We start from the raw sequence: 23,804 nt of genomic DNA on the forward strand, positions 1-23,804 counted from the left end.
ATTCAAAATGTTCTGGAGTCAAAACAGGAAACAGTCCAAATGTGTGTCTTCACTCTGACTCTGGATCAGATCTCAGTGACAGACTGTGGACATTATGGAAGCCTAAATGTGACACCATCTTCCTCCTCCATCTGCAGATTAAAGCCAAACAAAGATTCTCATTAAAAGTCTGCAGGTCTGAGAGAGACTCAATCGTTGTGTCATGTCTAGGGCTGCCACAAACGATTATTTTGATAGTCGACTAGTCACCGATTATTTTTGGGATTAGTCGACTAATCAGATCATCATCCATCCAAAGCGTACAGCTTATTGCACCAGCAGCATCTGCTCTTATATAACTATCATTAGCTTACAGCTTTAAGTGTTTCAGGTATGTGCTAACTAAAAATAAAGACAAGATGATAGTTTATTAAATTTTAATGAAATCTGCAGATTGTTTCGGTGAAGTTTAATAAACTCCTTGCTATCTAAAATATAACAGGACACCGGAGTATATTCTCGAGCATCTCACACTTCTGATAATCAGTTGTCTGCTTGACGTTTATTCATGCTGTGTAAAAACTATAACTTTAATCTCAGCCAAACCGATTTGCTCAGGAACAAATAAAATACTGAAAAAAGCCAAACAATAACATTTTGAAGTTATCTAAGTGACTTATATATCATGTTTAACCTGAGTAGCGAAAGACGGCGGTGGGTTTGAAAACGATTTGCCGGGAGTCCGGTGCTCTCACGGCTCTAGTGAGCCTAGCCCCCGGCTAGCTATTGAGCTAGTGGGTAACAGACGTCTCCGAAAACGTCGGAGCGCTTTTGAAAATATGTGGTGTCTTGATAAACTGAGCAGATAATTGAGGTTTACACAGCTACATTCTCACCTGAAAATATGTTAAACGTTTATTTTGTGACCCAGAAAGAATAATAAGAGTAACATTAAAACTAACTAGCTGCCGCCATTGTTGGAAACTGAGCAGGGCTGCGCTATGAATTCTGGGACACAGCTTCTTCTTCGTCGGAGTTTAACGGCAGCTGGCATCCTTGTAGATGCAGTGCTGCCATCTTCTGTTTCAGTCCGTTATTACACTCTTAAATCCTACTACTTATTCCTGCGTCTTTTGGGATCTTACAAAGCTTCAAACGACGCGTCGACTATTAAATCAGTCGTCGACGATTTTGATAGTCGACGTAATCGTGACTAGTCGACTAATCGTGGCAGCCCTAGTCATGTCAAACACATTAAGAGGAGCTGAAGCACAGATGTGAAGAGCAGATTCATCACATTATGACCTCACTCTGTTTTGTCTTCAGTCTGTGTTTATAATGCAGATTTTCTGCTTTTATAATAACACATTTTATATTTTCTATCATCACAGACTGACTCTGTGTCGACTCTCAGAGTCTCACTGTGAAGTTGTGGCCTCAGCTCTGAAGTCCAACCCCTCCCATCTGACAGAGCTGGACATGAGTGGAAATTATGAGGTCCAGGATTCAGGTGTGAAGCTTCTGTGTGCTGGACTGGAGAGTCCAAACTGTCGACTGGAGACTCTGGGGTGAGTTCACTGACTGCAGCTGTTGTAGTTTTTCTATATTTCAGGTCTTTGATTGATGTTTGAAACTTTCTTTAGTTCCTAAATGTTCAGGATGTGTCTGAAGACAAATGTGAAGAAGTTTGAGTGCTTTCAGAAATGATGTCTTTCCAAACGACTGAACAACAGTTTTTCCTTTTGGCTCCAAACAGAAGTGACAGACTTGAGCAGGGTTCATTTAAAGGCTGACAGAAGTGGAGTGGTGACGGGGAGATGTTTGACAGGACAGTGTTTCAGCCTCCACAGGTTCATGTTGTGCTCCATCAGTCAGTGAAGATGAAGTCAGTGCTGATGAGGCTGTAGAGTGTGTGAGGGATGTGAATGAGGATGATGAAGAGCTGATGATAGCAGATAAAAACAGGCTGCAGAGACTTTGAGCCATACAGGCACACAGTGTGTGTACAGAACAGCTGAAATCATTATGGAGGCCTCACTGGAATATGGAAGCATCACAGTACAGCTTCAGTGAAGCATTAAAGTCTCTGATATGAGATGAGAAATGAAGCAGCCAGAGCTTTTTGATGAGTGGAAATCCACTGTGACTGTGAGCTGCAGCTACAGCCTCCAGATTAGCCAGCAGCTCATCCTGCTCAACATTTTCTCACCAACTTTAATGGAAGTGTGATGTTTTCAGCTGGAGTGATGGTCAGGGTGGCCTCCCTCTCCTCTTCTTCTCCTCTTCCTCTTTCATTTGTAAAGTCACTTCTGCTGCTTTCATTCATTTGGAAGTCCTGTAGCTGAGTTTGGGAGAGACTAACAGCCTCGGCAGCAGAGGGGAGAAAGGCTGTAACACCACCACTTTACTCTGTTCTACCTGTCACATCATTTTATCAGGAAACAAATATGCTCATGTTTTTACTATGTTTGTCTTGAAGATGTAAGAAGATCACATGGTGCTTTTTATTATTGTGTTGGTTTGTTTCCTGTCTCTTGGATGGAGCCCAGCTGTGCGTGGCCCCTGGGCCTGTGGTCAGAGTGTGTGCTGGATAATCCGGCCCAGGATGAGGCCAAACTGACATGGGATGAAATGTCTGTCACATAATTGAGCTTAGTGTAGTTTCATTTCTGCACAATTTAAAAACAACCAAAACTTTGTTCTGTCTTTTCTATGTTATACTGTAGACTTTCTTTGATACTGTGTCCAAAAGGAGCAGCTTTTACTTTGAAGGGGAGCCGTCTCTGTTTCCTCTTCAGGTTGGATGATGGAAGCAAATGAGTGTGTGATGTTCTTTCAGTGTTGCACTTTGTAGATGCTCCCTGAGCACTGGTCTCACAGCCAGCTGCACATAGAGACCAGTGTTGTTAGTCCAGGTCAGTATGGAACGCCAGGACTGCCATAATGAATTAATTAAATACACCATTAAATAATTAATTAAAATTGGAATTAATTAATTAAATAAATAGTTATGACACATGTAATTAATTAATTATTGACACATTTAATCAATTATTTATGTATTTCACATTTTAATTAATTATTGACACATTTAATTAATTAATTATTGACACATTTAATTAATTATTTATGTATTTCACATTTTAATTAATTATTGACACATTTAATTAATTATTGACACGTTTAATTAATTATTTAATGATATATTTATTTATTTCATTTTGGCAGTCCTGGCGCCTGGCTCTCATCATGAAATAATTTTATCTGTCAGCCTCACCCATCAAACTCAGGGGGCGGGGTTAACGCTGATCGAGTCAAAACCATTGCTTTGGCCTGGTGGCCATTGTTTCTAGCACACAACAACATGTGGAAGCTAACAGAACTGAACTTTGAAAAACCCTGTTTGTGTGTCACCAAATACCGTTTTAATATTTTTTTAGCCGAGAATGTAGTGGTTTAATCTTCATGTGTCTGGACGGTTTGTCAAGATACAGCCTCTTTGCAAAAGTGCTTCGATGATTTCGGAGATGTCTGCCCAGTCTCACGGCAAAGCGTGGGATAGACCCGCTCGCCTCGCAAGCAATCCCACCGACAAAGCGCAGGCCCCGGTACACAGCTGTAGTAACCCCCGCTGACTTCTTTTACTGAGGTTATATTTATCGGTGTTTTATTTCCTGATGTTCTTATGTGTCCTACGTGTTTCAGTCGCCAATTCTGAATTATAACTAACATTAAAAACATGTTTAAGGAGGAGAGAGAGCAAATAAATCTGTTTAACATCTGATCTTTGGGTTTTTGTTCAGTAATCAGCGTGACCTGTGTATAAACGCATAAAAGAGATAACGTTGGTGTTTCCGTCATGTAGTAACTGCTGGCTTTAACTGTACAAAGGTTGTTCGACACTATGAAACACATACAGACTTCATGATGTTCGGCTAATATTTTTATTGTGAATATTAATCATGCTGACCTCGCTCTGTACACCATGCAGCGAGGTCAGCATATCCACGATATCCTCAGCTCCATGAGTTTCCCAGCTGACTATCTAACTTCCAACTATTCCAGAGACGTGAAAATATACAGCATAAAGAAAAGTGTAAGAGACTCAGCAGCAGATTAGAATAACAGTTATACATTTAATAAATCACCAAATGAATCCAAGAAACGAGCAAACCTGTTCTGACAATTTGAGTTTGTATTCCCTCAGCTGCAGACTCGCTGCTGTTTAAATGTTTGAAAAGGAAGATTAGATATAAACAAACGTCAAACATAGACTCAGTCTGCCTTCACATTTGATATGAGGCCAGCACGTATAGTGGCTGTGTCCTGTTTTAAGATCATACATGTAAAATTGTTGTCTGACCTCCGTCGATCCAGCCGCTCAGAGTCCGTGGTTACCATGGTTACTGCATAAGCAGCTATAATGTTAACAGCAGGCACTGAGGAACCTACCGGCAGCATGGGTGTTTATGTTTTTCATTGCAAAAGAACTGTCTGAATGGTTAACTGAAGTTAACTTGGATAAATTATAGTTAAGGAGTATCACAGATAACGCCTACATGAGCTGTGTGACTGTTCACCACTACACTGAAATCAGCAGGCTATTACTGAAATACACGTGCTATATCATAAACTGTGATATAAATAGGGAGGTCCTATTAACATGTTTAGTTTTAAAGGACACCTTCCTGCCTTTAGTCTCATTCATGAGCAGTATTAGTTTTCTTCTAACATCCAGAAGTCTGCACGATGTGTTTCATAGTTTGTAACAAGCCTTTGACAGGTAAACATAACATGACCGAAAAAGCAAAAAAACAAAAAGAGAGAGAGAGAGAGTGTTGACATAAGAGAAAATGCTCTCAATTATGGAGACAGACAAATGGTTCATTTATGTTTGACGTGTGTTTATTCCTCCCTAAATATCGTCGGTGAAGTTTGCCATGCACGTCAGATTTTCCTGCGCATTTTTATACCTCCGCCAACAGAGAGAGAGAAAAATCACATTCTAACAGACAGCTGGTGCTTAGAATACAGTTGAATAACTATTAAAAAACAGATGATATTTAGATGATAGTTCAGTCTAACACATGTGCCAGTGAACCATTAAACGTCTGTGAAACTATGCAGTTATGAAACGTAACTTTAACCTCAGCCAAACCGATTTGCTCAGTTGTAAATAAAACAGCGAAGTAAACGTGACCCGACAGACAGAACCTGAGTGAATGAAGTCCAGCGTTTAACCACTGAGAGCTAAAACTAAGGTGAGGTTTCAAAGCTGTGTGCCGGTGATTGGACATCAGCCGCTGATGAAGCTGGTTCGCCTATAAAGTGCTCTGTAAGGAAACAAGCTCCAGCAGCTCTGCGCTCGGGGAAAACACTATATTTACTTATCTTGTGGAGAAAAATGCGCTGACATTGCTTTATATCGAGCACCGGCTGCCCAGTTAAACTGTGACTATCACCAGGTAACGTAGGCGTGTTTCTTGAATTAGCAGCAGGTGTTAAACAGCTGACAGATGAGGAGGAGGATGCATGCAGGTAAACTGAGGGTCTGTTGAGCTGATCGCTGGTGTCGTGAGAAAAATGTCAGCTCGTTCTTTATGTTACAGAAGCACAGAGACACAAGACCAGGCGGAAAGAGACGATCGTTCGGTGAAAATGAGAATCTGCGAATGCAACATGTGGAACACAGAGAGTGGAATATGTAAACAAACCGGTTAACGTAACCCCCTGGGTGCACTCTGCATGCTAACTGTTAGCAGAGCTAGTGAAATCTCTGAAAACATCTGAGCACTTTTGCAAACATGTTCTATGTTGACAACCTGACCAGACATACGGCGCGACATTCGCGGCTAAAACACTGTTAAAAGTGTAGCTGGTGACAGAAAAACGAGGTATTTTAAAACTACACCACCACCATTGCTGCCTGTGATTTGATCTGCATTCTGGGATACCTGGCTGCCCCAAGTCTACACAAGCAATCGATTATCTACGATCGACCTGTTTTGACTTACTTTGCACGGCAATCAATCAAATGTTAGAGAAGCTGCATGGGCAGCGTTAACCCCGCCCCCTGAGTTTGATGGGTGAGGCTGACAGATAAAATTATTTCATGATGAGAGCCAAGCACCAGGACTGCCAAAATGAAATAAATAAATATATCATTAAATAATTAATTAAATGTGTCAATAATTAATTAAATGTGTCAATAATTAATTAAAATGTGAAATACATAAATAATTAATTAAATGTGTCAATAATTAATTAATTACATGTGTCATAACTATTTATTTAATTAATTAATTCCAATTTTAATTAATTATTGCCACATTTAATTAATTATTTCATGGTGTATTTAATTAATTCATTATGGCAGTCCTGGCGTTCCATAGGTCAGAAGATGGTTTGTTGGAATGAAAATGAGCTTGTAGTTTGTCTGCTTTAATAATGTGACTGGAAAAAGGTGTTGGACTTCAAATATGTCCATTTCTTTCACACTTCACCTTTAAAAGTGAAGCCTTGTGGTTCCTGGAAGGAAAAACACGACTTTTTCAAGTCTTTGTCCTGTTTTTATGATAAATGTACGACTTTAATGTGAAACATTCAGAGTTTTTTCTCTTGTTGTGTTTGTTTGAAGCTGCTTCCTGTTGGCTTCAGCTGTTTGGAGTTTCCATTTTCTAAACTTCTACATTCTGAACCTTCTTCAGCTCTGAACAGATGATGAAACACTGAATGATTTCAAGCTCACACTTTGTCTAATAAACTTACATCTTTCATTCTTTGTACAGATTGAAGGACTGTGGTTTGTCAGAGATCAGCTGTGATTATCTGGCAGCAGCACTGAAGTCCAACCCCTCCCATCTGAGAGAGCTGGACCTGAACAGGAACGACAAGCTGCAGGATTCAGGAGTGAAGCATCTGTGTGGTTTCCTGGAGAGTCCAGGATGTGGACTTGAAACTCTGAGGTCAGTTAGCATGTTTTAGTTGTGCTGAGATGAATATGATGTGAAAGTTGTGCTGACACTAAACTGCAGACATCAGGCTGATATTATACTGATCCACACTGAGGATCTTCATGGTAAAGTCTGTTTTCTTCTTCTCTGGTTTAGTCCATTGACTGCAGCAGAACAATGTTCACATTTCAAATAGTGAGACTCAACGTATGGCCCGCGGCCCACACGCGGCCTGCCCACCTTTCCTGATTCAGAGAGAGGGGACCCTGATTAACTGTGTAGTGTTCTTCCTCACAGTTCTAAGTATCAGACACAACAATGAATAATCCACAGCTGACTGTCTTTAGCAGGTCAAAGGTCACGGCACACAGCAGACAGTGGGAAATATTATAATTCTGATCATTTATCAGCACATATCCATATGTATAAAAACAAAGCTGACACTGTGAGACTTGATCAGAGGTGTGATCATCACAGCAGAGGCCTTTGTGTCAAAGTCACTGAGGATCAAACAGAAACACATGAAGCAGATTTTCCTGTTCTGGCTTTTTATAGCAGATAACCTTCAAAATGTTCTGCAGTCCATCAAAAACTGAAGCAAACCATGAATCAACATGTGAACATGAGCTGATGCTGCTGAAGGGAAGCAAAGTTACAGAGGTTTGATTACAGACACAGCTGAGAGTTTGTAATCTGTCATCATTTTAAAAGGTTTAAATTTCTTCAGTATTGAACAGCAGAAATGAGGCTTTGTTTTCGGAGGCCGACAGCAGTGAACACAACAGCAGACTGGTGCGTAATAAGCAGTGAATAATGCAGGAAACAGATTTTTGAAGGTAAACTGTTCTTGAAGTACACTGAGAGAGAGAGCTGTGCAGGAAGTAAAGGTCAAAGTCAGAGAGAATTCATGACGATGTTCATCAAACGTAAAGCGTAGTTTGGATCTTCTTCTGCGGCTGGTTCAGTCAGTTTTGGTTGGAGACAGATGAAACCTGCAGCTTCAGGATCTGTGAGCTGTCCACTTTCAGCCCCGACGGCGTGTCCGTGTACGTGCCGTCGAGTGAACGATCCACGCTCTGTGTTTCCATCTTTGTGTGTTTAGCTGCTCTCATTTACTGTTTTATCTGTTTGCTTGTTGTTGAAATACTTTTGGGAGCTTTAACCTGAGATTCTGGCAAAATACATTTATATTAAAAATCGATTCAGGATTGAATGAATCAACATCGCTTTATTCAAATTAAAACCATTTAAATAGGAAAATCCATTTTTTTACACCCGCCTCTAATGCTGGGTAATGTCAGCTGGTCCATGTGCAGCTGGCTGTGAGGCTCAGGGAGCGTCTACAAAGTGCAACACTGAAAGAACATCATCCATAAATATTGAGTAATAACTGGACTCTCATACAGCGAGACTCAAATGCCTTTAATCATCAGCTTATCCTGCTGATCCAAGTCCAACACTGAGTTTGTAAAAACATGTTTGTCAATCATTTTGTTTGGTTTCTGAGGAAAATGATTCAATAACTTTCTGCTAATACACAACATTTCATCATATTTCCTCATAACCCTCTTTTGTCTGACCATTTGATCCCATTTGAATTTGCAATAACGGATCCACAGAGTTTGGTGACAATAATGACAGTAGATGTTTGTGTGAAAGTGCTGGAAGCAAATGAGTGTGTGATGTTCTTTCAGTGTTGCACTTTGTAGACGCTCCCTGAGCACTGGTCTCACAGCCAGCTGCACATAGAGACCAGTGTTGTTAGTCCAGGTCAGAAGATGACTTGTTGGAATGAAAATGAGCTTGTAGTTTGTCTGCTTTAATAATGTGACTGGAAAAAGGTGTTGGACTTCAAATATGTCCATTTCTTTCACACTTCACCTTTAAAAGTGAAGCCTTGTGGTTCCTGGAAGGAAAAACACGACTTTTTCAAGTCTTTGTCCCGTTTCTTGGTGTTCGCGCGCTCTGCGGTAGAGTATCACTTCCTTTTCCTGCTCAAACACAGTGGTGTTTCTGAGTAGCTTATTTGCTTAGCAATTTAATTAACAACTTTTAAATACATTCTTCTTTCATAGTATAATCTTCACGTGCTTCATCCGAAGCACACTTTCTGTGTACTCACTACCTAATTTATAGCCAAAGTATTCATTCACTGTCTCTGTACTGTTTCGCTAGCTTAGCTCGTAGCCGACTCGTTAGCACCATGGCTACTTCACCTGTCCCTCCTGCACTTTCTTGCTCATTGTGTCAGATTTTTAGTTACTCCTCGGCCTCCTTTAGCAGTAATGATATCTGTAACAAATGTAGCATATTTGCAGCGCTGGAGGCCAGGATTACTGAATTGGAGACTCGGCTTCGCACCCTTCATTCACCCATAGCTACCCAGGCCCCTGTAGCTTGTGTAGCCGAAGATAGCGTAAGCCCCGCTAGCTGTTCCCCGGCAGACCCCAAGCAGCTGGGGAAAGAGGGCGGCTGGGTCACGGTGAGGAGGAAGCATAGTCCTAAACAGAAGCCCCAGGTACAACACTCGGTTTCCCCACTCGGCGACACACCCACCGGGGGTCAAACTCTGGTAATTGGTGATTTTTTTTCTCACACATGTGAAGCTAGAGACACCGGCAACCATAGTCAATTGTCTTCCAGGGGCCAGAGCAGGCGACATTGAAGGAAATTTAAAACTGCTGGCTAAGGGTAAACGTAAATTCAGTAAAATCATAATTCACGTCGGCAGTAATGACACCCGGTTACGCCAATCGGAGGTCACTAAAATCAATATTGAATCGGTGTGCAACTTTGCTAAAACAATGTCGGACTCTGTAGTTTTCTCTGGTCCCCTCCCCAATCAGACCAGGAGTGACATGTTTAGCAGCATGTTCTCCTTAAATTGCTGGCTGTCTGAGTGGTGTCCCAGAAACGATGTGGGCTTCATAGATAATTGGCAAACCTTCTGGAGGAAACCTGGTCTTGTTAGGAGAGACGGCATCCATCCCACTTTGGATGGAGCAGCTCTCATTTCTAGAAATATAGACAAATTTATTAAACCCCCCAAAATATGACTATCCAGAGTTGGGACCAGGAAGCAGAGTTGCAGTCTTACACGCCTCTCTGCAGCTTCTCTCCTCCTGCTACCCCCCCAAAAACCCATCTCCATAGAGACGGTGTCAGCTTCCAAAAAGACAAAAACCAAACTAAAAACCAGCAACAAACAACTTAAACATAAACAATTACAAAGAAAGAACAATACAGTATCCACATCTGAACCAAAGAGTAGAACAGTGAAATGTGGATTATTAAATATTAGGTCTCTCTCCTCTAAGTCTCTGTTAGTACATGACTTAATAATTGATCAACAAATTGATTTACTCTGCCTTACAGAAACCTGGTTGCAGCAGGATGATTATGTTAGTTTAAATGAATCAACACCCCCGAGTCATTCTAACTACCAGAAATCTCGAAGCACAGGCCGAGGGGGCGGTGTGGCAGCAATTTTTCACACTAGCCTATTAATTAATGAAGGACCAAGACAGACTTTTAATTCATTTGAAAGCCTGATGCTTAACATTGTCCACCCCAGCTGTGAAACTCAGAAACCAGTCTTACTTGTTATCATCTATCATCCACCTGGGCCTTACACAGAGTTTCTGTCTGATTTCTCAGACTTTATATCTAATTTAGTTCTGAGCTCAGATAAAATAATTATTGTGGGTGATTTTAACATCCATGTAGATGCTAAAAATGACAGCCTCAACATGGCATTTAATCTGTTATTAGACTCAATTGGTTTCTCTCAACATGTAAAAGAACCCACCACCACTTTAATCACACTCTAGATCTTGTTTTAACATATGGCATAGAAACTGAACATTTAACAGTGTTTCCTGAAAACCCTCTCCTGTCTGATCATTTCCTGATAACATTTACATTTACAATAATTGATTACATAGCAGTGGAGAGTAGACTTTATCAAAGTAGATGTCTTTCTGAAAGTGCAGTAACTAAGTTTAAGAATATAATCCACCCACTGTTAACGGGCAGGGATAGCTCAGTAACGGGCAGGGATAGCTCAGTAGGTAAAGTGGTCACCCCATGATCGGAAGGTCGGGGGTTCGAATCCACTTAACGGCTACCCTGAGGTACCCCTGAGCAAGGTACCGTCCCTACACACTGCTCCCCGGGCGCCTGCTTAGTGGCTGCCCACTGCTTCACTGAGTGAATGGGTCAAATGCAGAGAAAAACAAGTAATTTCCCCATGGGGATCAATAAAGTATCCATTATTATTATTATTATTATCATCTTCAATGCCCTGTACCAACATAGAGCAGAGCAGCTATCTGAACGCTACCCCAACAGAGGTCAAATATCTTGTTAATAATTTCACCTCCTCACTACGTACGACTCTGGATACTGTAGCTCCAGTCAAAACTAAGGTCCCTAATCAGAAGTACCTGACTCCGTGATATAATTCTCAAACACATAGCCTAAAGCAGATGACTCGTTATCTGGAGAGGAAATGGCGTGTCACAAATTTAGAGGATCATCATTTAGCCTGGAGAAATAATTTGCTGCTTTATAAGAAAGCCCTCCGCAAAGCCATAACATCTTACTATTCATCACTGATTGAAGAAAATAAGAACAACCCCAGGTTTCTCTTCAGCACTGTAGCCAGGCTGACAAAAAGTCAGAGCTCTTTTGAGCCAACCATCCCTTTAACGTTAACTAGTAATGACTTCATGAACTTCTTCACAAATAAAATTTTTATCATTAGAGAAAAAATTACCAACAATCATCCCACAGATGTAATATTATCTACAGCTACTCTTAGTACCATTGATGTTAAGTTAGACTCTTTTTCTCCAATTGATCTTTCTGAGTTAACTTCAATAATTAATTCCTCCAAACCATCAACGTGTCTTTTAGACCCCATTCCTACAAAACTGCTCAAAGAAGTCCTGCCATTAATTAATTCTTCGATCTTAAATATGATCAACCTATCTCTAATAATCGGCTATGTACCACAGGCCTTCAAGCTGGCTGTAGTTAAACCTTTACTCAAAAAGCCATCTCTAGACCCAGCAGTCTTAGCTAATTATAGGCCAATCTCCAACCTTCCTTTCATATCAAACATCCTTGAAAGAGTAGTTGTCAAACAGCTAACAGATCATCTGCAGAGGAATGGCTTATTTGAAGAGTTTCAGTCAGGTTTCAGAGCTCATCACAGCACAGAAACAGCTTTAGTGAAGGTTACAAATGATCTTCTTATGGCCTCTGACAATGGACTCATCTCTGTGCTTGTCCTGCTAGACCTCAGTGCAGCATTCGATACTGTTGACCATAATATCCTATTAGAGCGATTAGAACATGCTGTAGGTATTACAGGTACTGCGCTGCAGTGGTTTGTATCATATCTCTCTAATAGACTCCAATTTGTGCATGTAAATGGAGAGTCCTCTTCACACACTGAGGTTAATTATGGAGTTCCACAGGGTTCAGTGCTAGGACCAATTCTGTTTACATTATACATGCTTCCCTTAGGCAGTATCATTAGAAGACATAGCATACGTTTTCACTGCTATGCTGATGACACCCAGCTCTATCTGTCCATGAAGCCAGATAACACACACCAATTAGTTAAATTGCAGGAATGTCTTAAAGACATAAAGACCTGGATGGCCGCTAACTTTCTGCTTCTTAATTCAGATAAAACTGAGGTTATTGTACTCGGCCCTGAAAAGCTTAGAAATATGGTATCTAACCAGATTCTTACTCTGGATGGCATTACCTTGGCCTCCAGTAACGCTGTGAGGAACCTTGGAGTCATTTTTGACCTGGACATGTCCTTCAACGCACATATTAAACAAATATGTAAGACTGCTTTCTTCCATTTGTGCAACATCTCTAAAGTCAGAAATATCCTGTCTCAGAGTGACGCTGAAAAACTAGTTCATGCATTTATTACTTCCAGGCTGGACGACTGTAATTCATTATTATCAGGATGTCCAAAAAACTCGCTGAAAAGCCTTCAGCTAATCTAAAATGCTGCAGCAAGAGTCCTGACAGGGACTAGAAAGAGAGAGCATATTTCTCCTGTTTTGGCTTCCCTTCATTGGCTTCCTGTTAAATCCAGGATTGAATTCAAAATCCTGCTCCTCACATACAAGGTCTTAAATAATCAGGCCCCATCTGATCTTAATGACCTTGTAGTACCATATCACCCTATTAGAGCACTTCGCTCTCGCTCTGCAGGCCTACTTGTTGTTCCTAGAGTATTTAAAAGTAGAATGGGAGGGAGAGCCTTCAGTTTTCAGGCCCCTCTTCTGTGGAACCAGCTTCCAGTTTGGATTCGGGAGACAGACACTATCTCTACTTTTAAGATTCTTAAAACTTTCCTTTTTGCTAAAGCATATAGTTAGGGCTGGACCAGGTGACCCTGAATCCTCCCTTAGTTATGCTACAATAGATGTAGGCTGCCGGGGGATTCCCATGATGCATTGAGTTTTTTCTTTCCAGTCACCTTTCTCACTCACTATGTGTTAACAGACCTCTCTGCATTGAATCATATCTGTTATTAACCTCTGTCTCTCTTCCACAGCATGTCTTTATCCTGTCTTCCTTCTCTCACCCCAACCGGTCGCAGCAGATTGCCGCCCCTCCCTGAGCCTGGTTCTGCCGGAGGTTTCTTCCTGTTAAAAGGGAGTTTTTCCTTCCCACTGTCGCCAAAGTGCTTGCTCATAGGGGGTCATATGATTGTTGGGTTTTTCTCTGTATCTATGAAGCGCCTTGAGGCGACTTTTGTTGTGATTTGGCACTATATAAATAAAATTGAATTGAATTGAAATTGAATTTTTATGATAAATGTACGACTTTAATGTGAAACATTCAGAGTTTTTTCTCTTGTTGTGTTTGTTTGAAGCTGCTTCCTGTTGGCTTCAGCTGTTTGGAGTTTCCATTTTCTAAACTTCTACATTCTGAACCTTCTTCAGCTCTGAACAGATGATGAAACACTGAATGATTTCAAGCTCACACTTTGTCTAATAAACTTACATCTTTCATTCTTTATACAGATTGAAGGACTGTGATTTGTCAGAGATCAGCTGTGATTATCTGGCAGCAGCACTGAAGTCCAACCCCTCCCATCTGAGAGAGCTGGACCTGAGCTCCAACAACAAGCTGCAGGATTCAGGAGTGAAGCATCTGTGTGGTTTCCTGGAGAGTCCAGGATGTGGACTTGAAACTCTGAGGTCAGTTAGCATGTTTTAGTTGTGCTGAGATGAATATGATGTGAAAGTTGTGCTGACACTAAACTGCAGACATCAGGCTGATATTATACTGATCCACACTGAGGATCTTCATGGTAAAGTCTGTTTTCTTCTTCTCTGGTTTAGTCCATTGACTGCAGCAGAACAATGTTCACATTTCAAATAGTGAGACTCAACGTATGGCCCGCGGCCCACACGCGGCCTGCCCACCTTTCCTGCTTCAGAGAGAGGGGACCCTGATTAACTGTGTAGTGTTCTTCCTCACAGTTCTAAGTATCAGACACAACAATGAATAATCCACAGCTGACTGTCTTTAGCAGGTCAAAGGTCACAGCACACAGCAGACAGTGGGAAATATTCTAATTCTGATCATTTATTAGCACATATCCATATGTATAAAAACAAAGCTGACACTGTGAGACTTGATCAGAGGTGTGATCATCACAGCAGAGGCCTTTGTGTCAAAGTCACTGAGGATCAAACAGAAACACATGAAGCAGATTTTCCTGTTCTGGCTTTTTATAGCGGATAACCTTCAAAATATTCTGCAGTCCATCAAAAACTGAAGGAAACCATGAATCAACATGTGAACATGAGCTGATGCTGCTGAAGGGAAGCAAAGTTACAGAGGTTTGATTACAGACACAGCTGAGAGTTTGTAATCTGTCATCATTTTAAAAGGTTTAAATTTCTTCAGTATTGAACAGCAGAAATGAGGCTTTGTTTTCGGAGGCCGACAGCAGTGAACACAACAGCAGACTGGTGCGTAATAAGCAGTGAATAATGCAGGAAACAGATTTTTGAAGGTAAACTGTTCTTGAAGTACACTGAGAGAGAGAGAGCTGTGCAGGAAGTAAACGTCAAAGTCAGAGAGAATTCATGACGATGTTCATCAAACGTAAAGTGTAGTTTGGATCTTCTTCTGCGGCTGGTTCAGTCAGTTTTGGTTGGAGACAGATGAAACCTGCATCTTCAGGATCTGTGAGCTGTCTACTTTCAGCCCCGACGGCGTGTCCGTGTACGTGCCGTCGAGTGAACGATCCATGCTCTGTGTTTCCATCTTTGTGTGTTTAGCTGCTCTCATTTACTGTTTTATCTGTTTGCTTGTTGTTGAAATACTTTTGGGAGCTTTAACCTGAGATTCTGGCAAAATACATTTATATTAAAAATCGATTCAGGATTGAATGAATCAACATCGCTTTATTCAAATTAAAACCATTTAAATAGGAAAATCCATTTTTTTTACACCCGCCTCTAATGCTGGGTAATGTCAGCTGGTCCATGTGCAGCTGGCTGTGAGGCTCAGGGAGCGTCTACAAAGTGCAACTGTAACGCAAAGTTATTTTAAGGACTGGTTTATGTCAATGGATGAATTTACTGACTGACGCGCAGAAGAAATAGTTCTTTATGGAGCCTAGATGGTGTGAATGATGAGACCAAAGACTGCAATGTCTTGTACCAAAAATATATTGAATAAATAGGGGAAAGGGGAAATGGAACAAAATAATTAATACAACACAAAACGTAAATGTCCACAATTAAATAATAAATCAATGCTGTGATTTTTCTGTGCAAGAGTCCTTTTGCTAAGAGTCCTTTTTTGGTCCTTTTCTTTTTAAAGTTCACTTTTAAGGTATTCCTCCTTAGGGTCCAGCTTCATACAGTGGGGAAATATATGTCTGTAATCCAAAGACGGCTAAGTGGGGGAAAACAAAGAATGGTCCTACCGGCTCGCCACTTCAATATGAAGAAGATCAATTCAAAGGGGGAAAAAAAAACCTGACCTGTAGGTCAGAAAAATGTCCATTAGCACATCAAGTTCGATTCAGTTTACCGGTAAAAAACTATATTTTTCTGCAAGTCTATGTAACAATGCAAATCATAAATCATCATCATCATCATCATCATCATCATCAATCAATGTACAACAGTTAAATTATTAATCATCTTGGCTACGTAGCTTAATCTATACATTCCAGTAGCGTTCGCTACAAACAATACAAAAACAACAATAAAGAAAAACAACTGTCTAACAGACAGCATAGCCGAATTCAAGGCAACACATAACAATAATCATTCAATCGCATTTTGTTTCAAAGTAAGCCCATAAAAATGCTTAAGTAAATAAAATTGTTCAAAAACAGCGGTGTTTGAACCGGAGTTCTGCTCGCGGTGGGAGTGCCACCGCACAAAGTCATTTTTTAATCGCGAAAACGATCGGCTGGTTACTGACAACCAAAGGTTGAAAGATATTAAGGACACTTACCGCTGAGGTGAAATTAGTTTATAGATGAATTGAGGGGAGAAAACGCTTTGTTTTCCAACACCGTTCTAAATGCCATAAGCTCACAGCCACAGCAGGAGTCGAACCCGGAAGTATCCCTCCACAGCCGGTTTTCAGAGTTGCCGCGACGTGGAAGGAGCCAATCAGAAGAGGGGCCTCAAATCAGCTGACGTGGGTCATGTGACAGGGAGTAGTTGATATGGGTTACAGTTTCCCCCCTCGATCTCATGTACGTCCCTGTACATGGTGGTTGGTTCCGGATGACAGGTTGTTCAGTGTCTGTGCAGATTAAGTGGGAAGAAATGATAGATTTAGCTGAGGGTCCCCTTAGTTGGTCCTCTTCATCCTCCAGTGCATGAGTAAAGGCAGTCGTTAAGCCATGGACTAGTGCCTGAATACTCTTCAAGATGGGCTGATCAAACTTAGAGTATTGTAACCGGTCTGGAGGTTTCCTGGTCCGAGTTGATGTTCTCAGAGGTTCTAGTTCAGAGCTGGAGGTGTCAGAGTTAGATGGTAGATCAGCAGCAGAGGACATACTGGACTCAGTCGGCAATTCAACATTGGTAGGTTCAGCAGAGGACAGACTGTCCTCTGATTCCACAGTATGAGGAGCTTCCTCCTTGTCAGGGGTTTCTGAGTCAGAGGTTTCGCTCTCTGCTGGCTCAAGAGGAGGCGAAGGGAGCGTAGCAGGTTCACAGACTGGTGTATCAGATGGTAAAGGTTCAGTGGCTGGAACGGCGGATGACGGTTCTGGCAGATTGTGGACAGTGGTGAATTGCAGAGGCTCTGAGACAGGATCATACCATTGATGCGGTATCATTTCATCCTCATCGTCTGACTGAGGTTGTGCACAGTCCTCATCAGAAAGGTTGAATGACTGCTTCCTGGTTGGTTTTACAGTTGTTCGGTTGGTTCTGGTGGAATGTGGCAAAAATCCACATGGTAATAGGAGATCTCTGTGTAGAGTACGAATCGGTTTGGATTTGTTCTCTGGTCGGACAGTGTACACTGGAAGATTTTCTGCTCTTTTTACCACAACATAGATGTCTGGTTCCCATTTGTCTGCGATTTTGTGTTTGCCTCGGAGTTTCACATTACGTACCAGCACCCTGTCACCAACGTCCAGTTCAGAGGGGGTGATATGTTGGTCGAAACGGCTCTTGTTTCTTCCCATGAGCTTCTCCGCATTGCCAATGGCAATTTTGTAGCTCTTTTCTAGATTTGACTTCAGGTTCTGGACATATTGTGAATGAGTGGGTTGATTGTCATCCACAAGCAGTCCAAAGACCAGGTCAATCCGGAGGCGAGGTTGTCGACCAAACATGAGCTCATAGGGTGAGTAGCCAGTAACATCAGTTGTATGCGTGGACCAAGGGCTTAACAAAATCTTTCCAGTGAGTTTTCTCTTCTGTGGTGAGTGTTCCGAGCATATTCAGGAGTGTTCTGTTAAAGCGCTCGACTGGATTTCCTCGTGGATGGTATGGTGTAGTTCTTATTTTGTGAATTCCAGCCATTTTGCAGAGTTCTTTTATTGTGCGTGACTCAAAGTCTGGTCCTTGATCACTATGGAGCTTTTCTGGGATACCATAATGAACCAGAAAACTGTCCCAGAGACATTTGGCGACAGTCTTTGCTTTTTGGTTTGGAGTGGGGACAGCGACAGCGTACTTGGTAAAGTGATCTGTTATTACCAGGATGTCTTTGGTTCTGCTCCTGTCAGGTTCCAGTGATAAAAAGTCCATGCAAACCAGTTCTAGAGGTCGATAACTTCGAATGTTCACCAGGGGTGCCGCTCTTTCAGGTAAGGCTTTCCGTTTGGTGCATCTCTCACATGTCTTCACTTTATTCCACACATCATTGGCCATTTTCGGCCAGTAGAATCTTCGACATACGAGGTCAAGAGTACGTTCGATGCCCAAATGACCCATCTTGTCATGCAGTTCTGACAGTACTTCAGCCCGAAATGTCTGAGGTAACACTAACTGGTGATAGAGCTGGTCCCCAACTTGCCTCCTCCTCACGAGAATGGCGTTTTGGAGCTCCAGGCGATGTTGGTCTCGGAGTAGAAGGGGCAGTTCTGGGAGTTCATCCCGCAAGACGGGAGGTGGACTTTCCCCAGTCTCTAGCAGCCATATGACATGCCTCAGGGTCTGGTCTTCCCTCTGTCTCTCAGCGATTTCAGCGTTCGTCAGCTGAGAAACAACAGGAGATGCAAACTGAGTGTCGTTGACGAAGCTGTCAGGCAAACTGTCGGCATGGGCAGTTAGTGACTGGATGAGTGCGGTAGTGGACATCTTTTCAGCCATACTATAAACAAGCTGCCGGTCACAAAGGGCCTTGACTGTGTGTTGATCGATGGAAATTGAGGAAGACTGATCCAGATGATGTTGGGCAAATCGGAGAATTCTCTCCCTCTCTTTTTGGGACATTTGGTCATTGGAGAGTTCTCCCTGTGGCCTGCGAGAGACAGCATCAGCATCTAGATTTTGCCTACCAGATCTGTACATGATTTTGAATGAAAATGTGGAAAGAGCAGAGAGCCAACGGTAACTGGTGGCATCTAATTTAGCAGAGGTAAGTAGATAGGTGAGTGGGTTGCTGTCAGTAATGACAGTGAAGTTGGTGCCGTAGAGATAGTCATGAAACTTCTCTGTAACAGCCCACTTGACAGCCAGAAATTCCAGTTTGTGAGCTGGATATTTTGACTCACTCCTCGACAGACCACGACTTGCATAGGCAATCACCTGGTTTTGTCCTTGTTGCTCCTGGTACAGAATAGCTCCTAGCCCAGTAGAACTAGCATCTGTATGGAGAAGGTAAGGCTTCTGGGGATCGGCGAAAGCAAGTACTGGTGCTGTGGTGAGTTTTTTGATAATGGTGTCAAAGGCTTGTTGACATGCAGGAGTCCAGCGACTGGCAAGTGGTTCCTTAGGATCCAAATATTGCTCTCGCTTGAAGGTGGCTCTGAGTTTCCGCTGTGATGGAGGATATCCAGCAGTAAGGTCATGCAAAGGTTTAACGATGTTAGAGTAGCCTTGGATGAACCTACGGTAATATCCTGCGAAACCCAGGAAAGAGCGAAGTTCTTTAAGATTCTTTGGAACCAGCCAGGACTTAAGTGTCTCGATTTTATCTGGATCTGTTTGCACACCATCCTTTGACACAACATGCCCCAGGTATTTAACAGATTTCTGGAAAAACATGCACTTTTCAACTGAGAGCTTGAGTCCAAATTCCTTCAGACGGTGAAGGACTTTCAGTAGTCTCCTCTCATGCTCTTCAAGCGTTGGTGCAAAAATAATCAAGTCGTCAATGAAGACCAAGACTTCTTTCAAGTTCATTTCTCCCATGCACTTTTCCATTAGTCGTTGGAAGGTACTGGGTGCGTTTGTGACTCCCTGGGGCATTCTGTTGAACTCATAGAATCCAAGTGGACATACAAATGCTGTTTTGCTCTTGTCTTCCTCCTCCATTTCAATCTGATAATAACCAGATTTAAGGTCAAGGACTGAAAACCATTCTGATCCAGAGAGAGCTGTAAAAGTATCCTCCAACTTTGGCAATGCATATGCATCTTCGATGGTCTGCAGATTTAGTTTCCGGTAATCAATGCAGAGCCGCACACTCCCATTCTTCTTTCGCACCACAACAATGGGTGATGCAAAAGGTGACTCTGACTCTCTGATGACCCCAGAGTCAACCAGCTCCAAATCTTGAAGGGAGTAGGGTCAGAGAGCTTGATCTGATGTTTCACTTTGTCGGTTTTCCCAAAGTCAAGGTCGTGTTTTGCAAAGACATCATGGAGGGCGTTTAACTTCTCAGTAATACGACTCTTCCATTCCGGTGTTAAGGGGGAGTTACTAAAGTTGAAGTTGAACCCAGAGGTCACAGGGTTAGGAGGCATACTGTCATGACTCCTTTCCTGACACTGAATAGACTGAATGGCACTGATCTCTGCAATGATGGCTTTGGCTGGGAGGGTTACATCATGATCAGACTGGTTGCAGATTACCACAGGTAAGTGGTATGGCTGGTGAGAAGGGAAATCCATGACACAAGACGGGACCATTAAGCCACCTGGCAGAGGCTCCACCAACACAGCCTTCTCGGCCTGGAGGCAGCGTCCGCAAATTTACCCCTCCAAGGCAACAGTTTTTCCAGCTGGGATGGTCTGTGGTCCGTCAGTGTGCAGCTTGATGATTCCGTGATGGTTACTGTTGGCCAGTCTGTATCGTTGCTCAAGGATTTTCAGCACCGCTCTGTATCCATGTGGCGCTGGAATGGAGGGTTGTTGGTCTGAGAATGCTTTCTCATATGCCAAGTCCAGAGTGTTTGTACCAATCAGTATTGACGGCTGTTGAGCTGATTGGACATCAGGAACTACCAGGGCAAGTGTGTCAACAGCTGTGGTGGAACCCAAGAAGTCGGGAGGGAAAGTGACGTTCAGCTCCACATAACCAAGGTATGGAACAGCTTGGCCATTTGCTCCTTCTATCTCCAGGAGATTTTTCAGAGGTTGTATCTCATGGTCAGAAAGATAATCATGGTGGAAGGAGTGATAGATGGTGGTTACCTGAGACCCAGTGTCTAACAGACAGTTGAATACAGTTCCTCCAATCGTGACCTGTGCTGTGCTTCTGGTTCCAATGAGTCCTTTAGGCAATGTGATGGAATGTCCATCCTGCTTGTAACTGGGACATGGGTCGACTGCAGCCTCCGTCTGTCCCTCCGCAGAGACTGCCTCTAGTTTGATGATTTGTTATTGCTGTCCCAAGCCTGCTGTCTTTTTTCAAGTTGTTTCTTCTTTCTCAGAACCAGTGGCGGGTTCGGAGGGTTGGCGCATCCTGCTGACATGTGCCTATCCTCTCCACATTTAAAGCAGTAGCCTGCTCTAGGCCGGGAACTGGTTGCACTGCTGCTGGGTCTTGGTTGTGCTGATCTGAGTTGAGGTGGTGCTGGCTTGGAGAATTGAGATTTCTGTGAGAGAAGAGCAGCCATTTGACTCTGCAGTTTCTGCATCTGTTGCTTCAGCTCATTAATAGCCTTGGTGTCTGAATGGCTACAAGCACATGTGCTCTGGGAATGAACAGCGGCACGAGGCTTGGATGCAGTTAGGTGCTTCTTCATGAGATTCTCCTTGGCCAGCTGTCTACCCTCCTCAGTTCGAAGCAGTAGGAGGAGCTCTGCAAAATATGGGGGATCGCTCCTCAAGTTCTCCAACTATAGTTTGTTTAGGATATCGCTATCCCAGCATCCTCGACAAAACTGCTTGAGTAAATGTTTGTTGAAGTCTAAAGACAAGATACCACCTCATTTCATCACAGTGTTTGATGTGAGTTGTAAACGTTGCAAAAAAGCAGAGGGTTTCTCACCCGGATCCTGTAACGTATTCAGGAATTGAGCAAACAACTCTTCACCATCTTGTACTAAAGCAAAAGCAGAATCCAACACTTTTAAATAGATGGATGGAATTGTGTTTGAGCCCAGCCCTTTCACAACATCTGCTGCTGGAGGTAGCAAACTTTCAAGGATGCGACGAGTGATCTGTAGAGGTGCCAAATTTGGATCTGCTAACAGCAGTTCAATGTGAGATCTCCAGGTCTCATAATCTGTTTCGTTGGCTGGTTTGGGGATCTTCCCAGAGAAAGGACGAAGTCTGAATGCAGGTACGGTGTCTGTTTTTACAACATGCTCCACCACTACTTTTTGTATTTCTGGGGGGGTTCATTTCAGTCTGTGACAGTGAAAATCTTTGTGGATGTGGCAGTGACCCCTGTTGGTCAGGTGAGGGATTGCTGGTAGCTGTCTCAGGGATTGCGGAGTGTCCAGACAACGACCCCTGCTGGCCAGGCAGAGATGATGCAGGCTCCACAATTTGGACTGAGGCTCCCTCTTCTAAGTCACTGTCTTGTTCCATTCCTTCCAGATGCATACTAATTTGTCCCATCATTTCCCACAGAATATCTGGGAATTCCCTGCCGCTACGGCGTGCAAGTTGCTTGAGCTCGCCGAGGTAATCTGCAGGGGTGTTGACTCCTCCTGTGGCTGTGCATTCTGCGGCAAGCGATCTTACACAAAAAGTCAAAGCCGAGTGATTCTTTGACTGATGAGTCTATGGGAAAAACGTATTAAGAGCAGTTAACGCAGAACTAGCACAATATTCAACGATCAGGTTTTTGTAAAAAAACACTATTTGCGTCATCCACGAAAATAACCATTTTTATACGACCGTATTGTTTCAAATAATCAAGAATTTCCTCATCTTTCTCAGTGTTCGTGGCACCAGAAACAATGACAGAATGTGCAACATTAGTAGTAATGTTGCACATTCTGTCATTGTACCTCTCTTTGCCCCCCCACACCCCGAGGGCATTTTCCCCCCTCCCTATCCCCCGCCGCGTCCATGTGCGCGTGCACGTGCGCGAGAACGGACATTTTGCACGTGCGTGTGTGTCCAGGGGTCATATGAGTTCACATGTGTTTAATAGAGTATTATTTAATGAAACCATTATGTGTTTTAATTAAACTCTTTTTAAAGGATTGTATAGGTCTCAGAGTTCTGTTATTTAGACATAGGTGATTTAATTTAACTACTTTAGGGGTATTTTAACTAGTTAGGAGCCTTTTGCATTTTCTTCAGTGCTATTTAGGAGCAAATAACAGGTATCCCTTTAGAAATAAACAGTGATACTTCTGAAAACCGTGTATTCCCACACAGCATTTAATTTAGCTAGTTTAGGAAGATTTCACTTTTCTAATAGTTTCACAGGCTAGTAGTTTTTTAAATAGAGCACCACAAACAACATGTATCCCTTTAGAAATAAACTGTGATACTTCTAAAAGTACATATTCACACTAGCGCTGTATCAACCTCAATGTGGCTTTAATGCAACTAGTCTTATAATTATCTACTAGTCTGCAACAGTTAGACTCGCTGATTACACATAGATGATTTAACTACTTTAGGGGCATTTCACGTTTCTAAAAGTTTCACAGGCCAATAGTTTTAAATAGAGCACCGCAAACAACATGTATTTCTTTTAGAAATAAGCTGTGATACTTCTAAAAAACACATATTCCCACACTCTGTAACAGTTAGGCTCCCAACAGTCTGCAAAAGAAGTCATGAAGCAAACAAAAGAGGCTCCTTATCAAGAGCATCCCAGCCCAAAGGTGTTTTCTCACAAACAGTTAATGGCTTTAATGCAACTAGTCTTATCATGTCAGAGGCCAGCAGAAACCATGACCAACAGAGTCTCCAAAGGCTTTCCACCTTTCTTCCTTACATCACACTCTTTTATCTCTATATCTCAGAGGTCAACTGAAAGTAGC

General features: G+C 42.4%; 1 protein-coding gene across 6 annotated transcripts in view; it reads left to right on the plus strand.

Annotated features, from left to right (window-relative positions):
- LOC145419296 (protein NLRC3-like) overlaps positions 1-23,804 on the plus strand; it is a 79,764-nt gene that overhangs the window by 19,642 nt on the left and 36,318 nt on the right. For 5 of the 6 annotated variants that reach the window (XM_080298063.1, XM_080298064.1, XM_080298061.1 and 2 more), the window contains 3 exons: positions 1,371-1,547; positions 6,768-6,944; positions 13,994-14,170. In XM_080298063.1, coding sequence (XP_080154189.1) covers positions 1,371-1,547; positions 6,768-6,944; positions 13,994-14,170 — 531 coding nt within the window. Of the gene's footprint in view, positions 1-1,370; positions 1,548-1,735; positions 3,762-6,767; positions 6,945-13,993; positions 14,171-23,804 lie in introns of those variants that run through there. The other variant, XM_080298066.1, reaches the window with a different exon arrangement.

This window comes from Astatotilapia calliptera, chromosome 3 (assembly GCF_964374335.1).
Source record: "Astatotilapia calliptera chromosome 3, fAstCal68.1, whole genome shotgun sequence".
NCBI classification, from domain to species: domain Eukaryota; kingdom Metazoa; phylum Chordata; class Actinopteri; order Cichliformes; family Cichlidae; genus Astatotilapia; species Astatotilapia calliptera.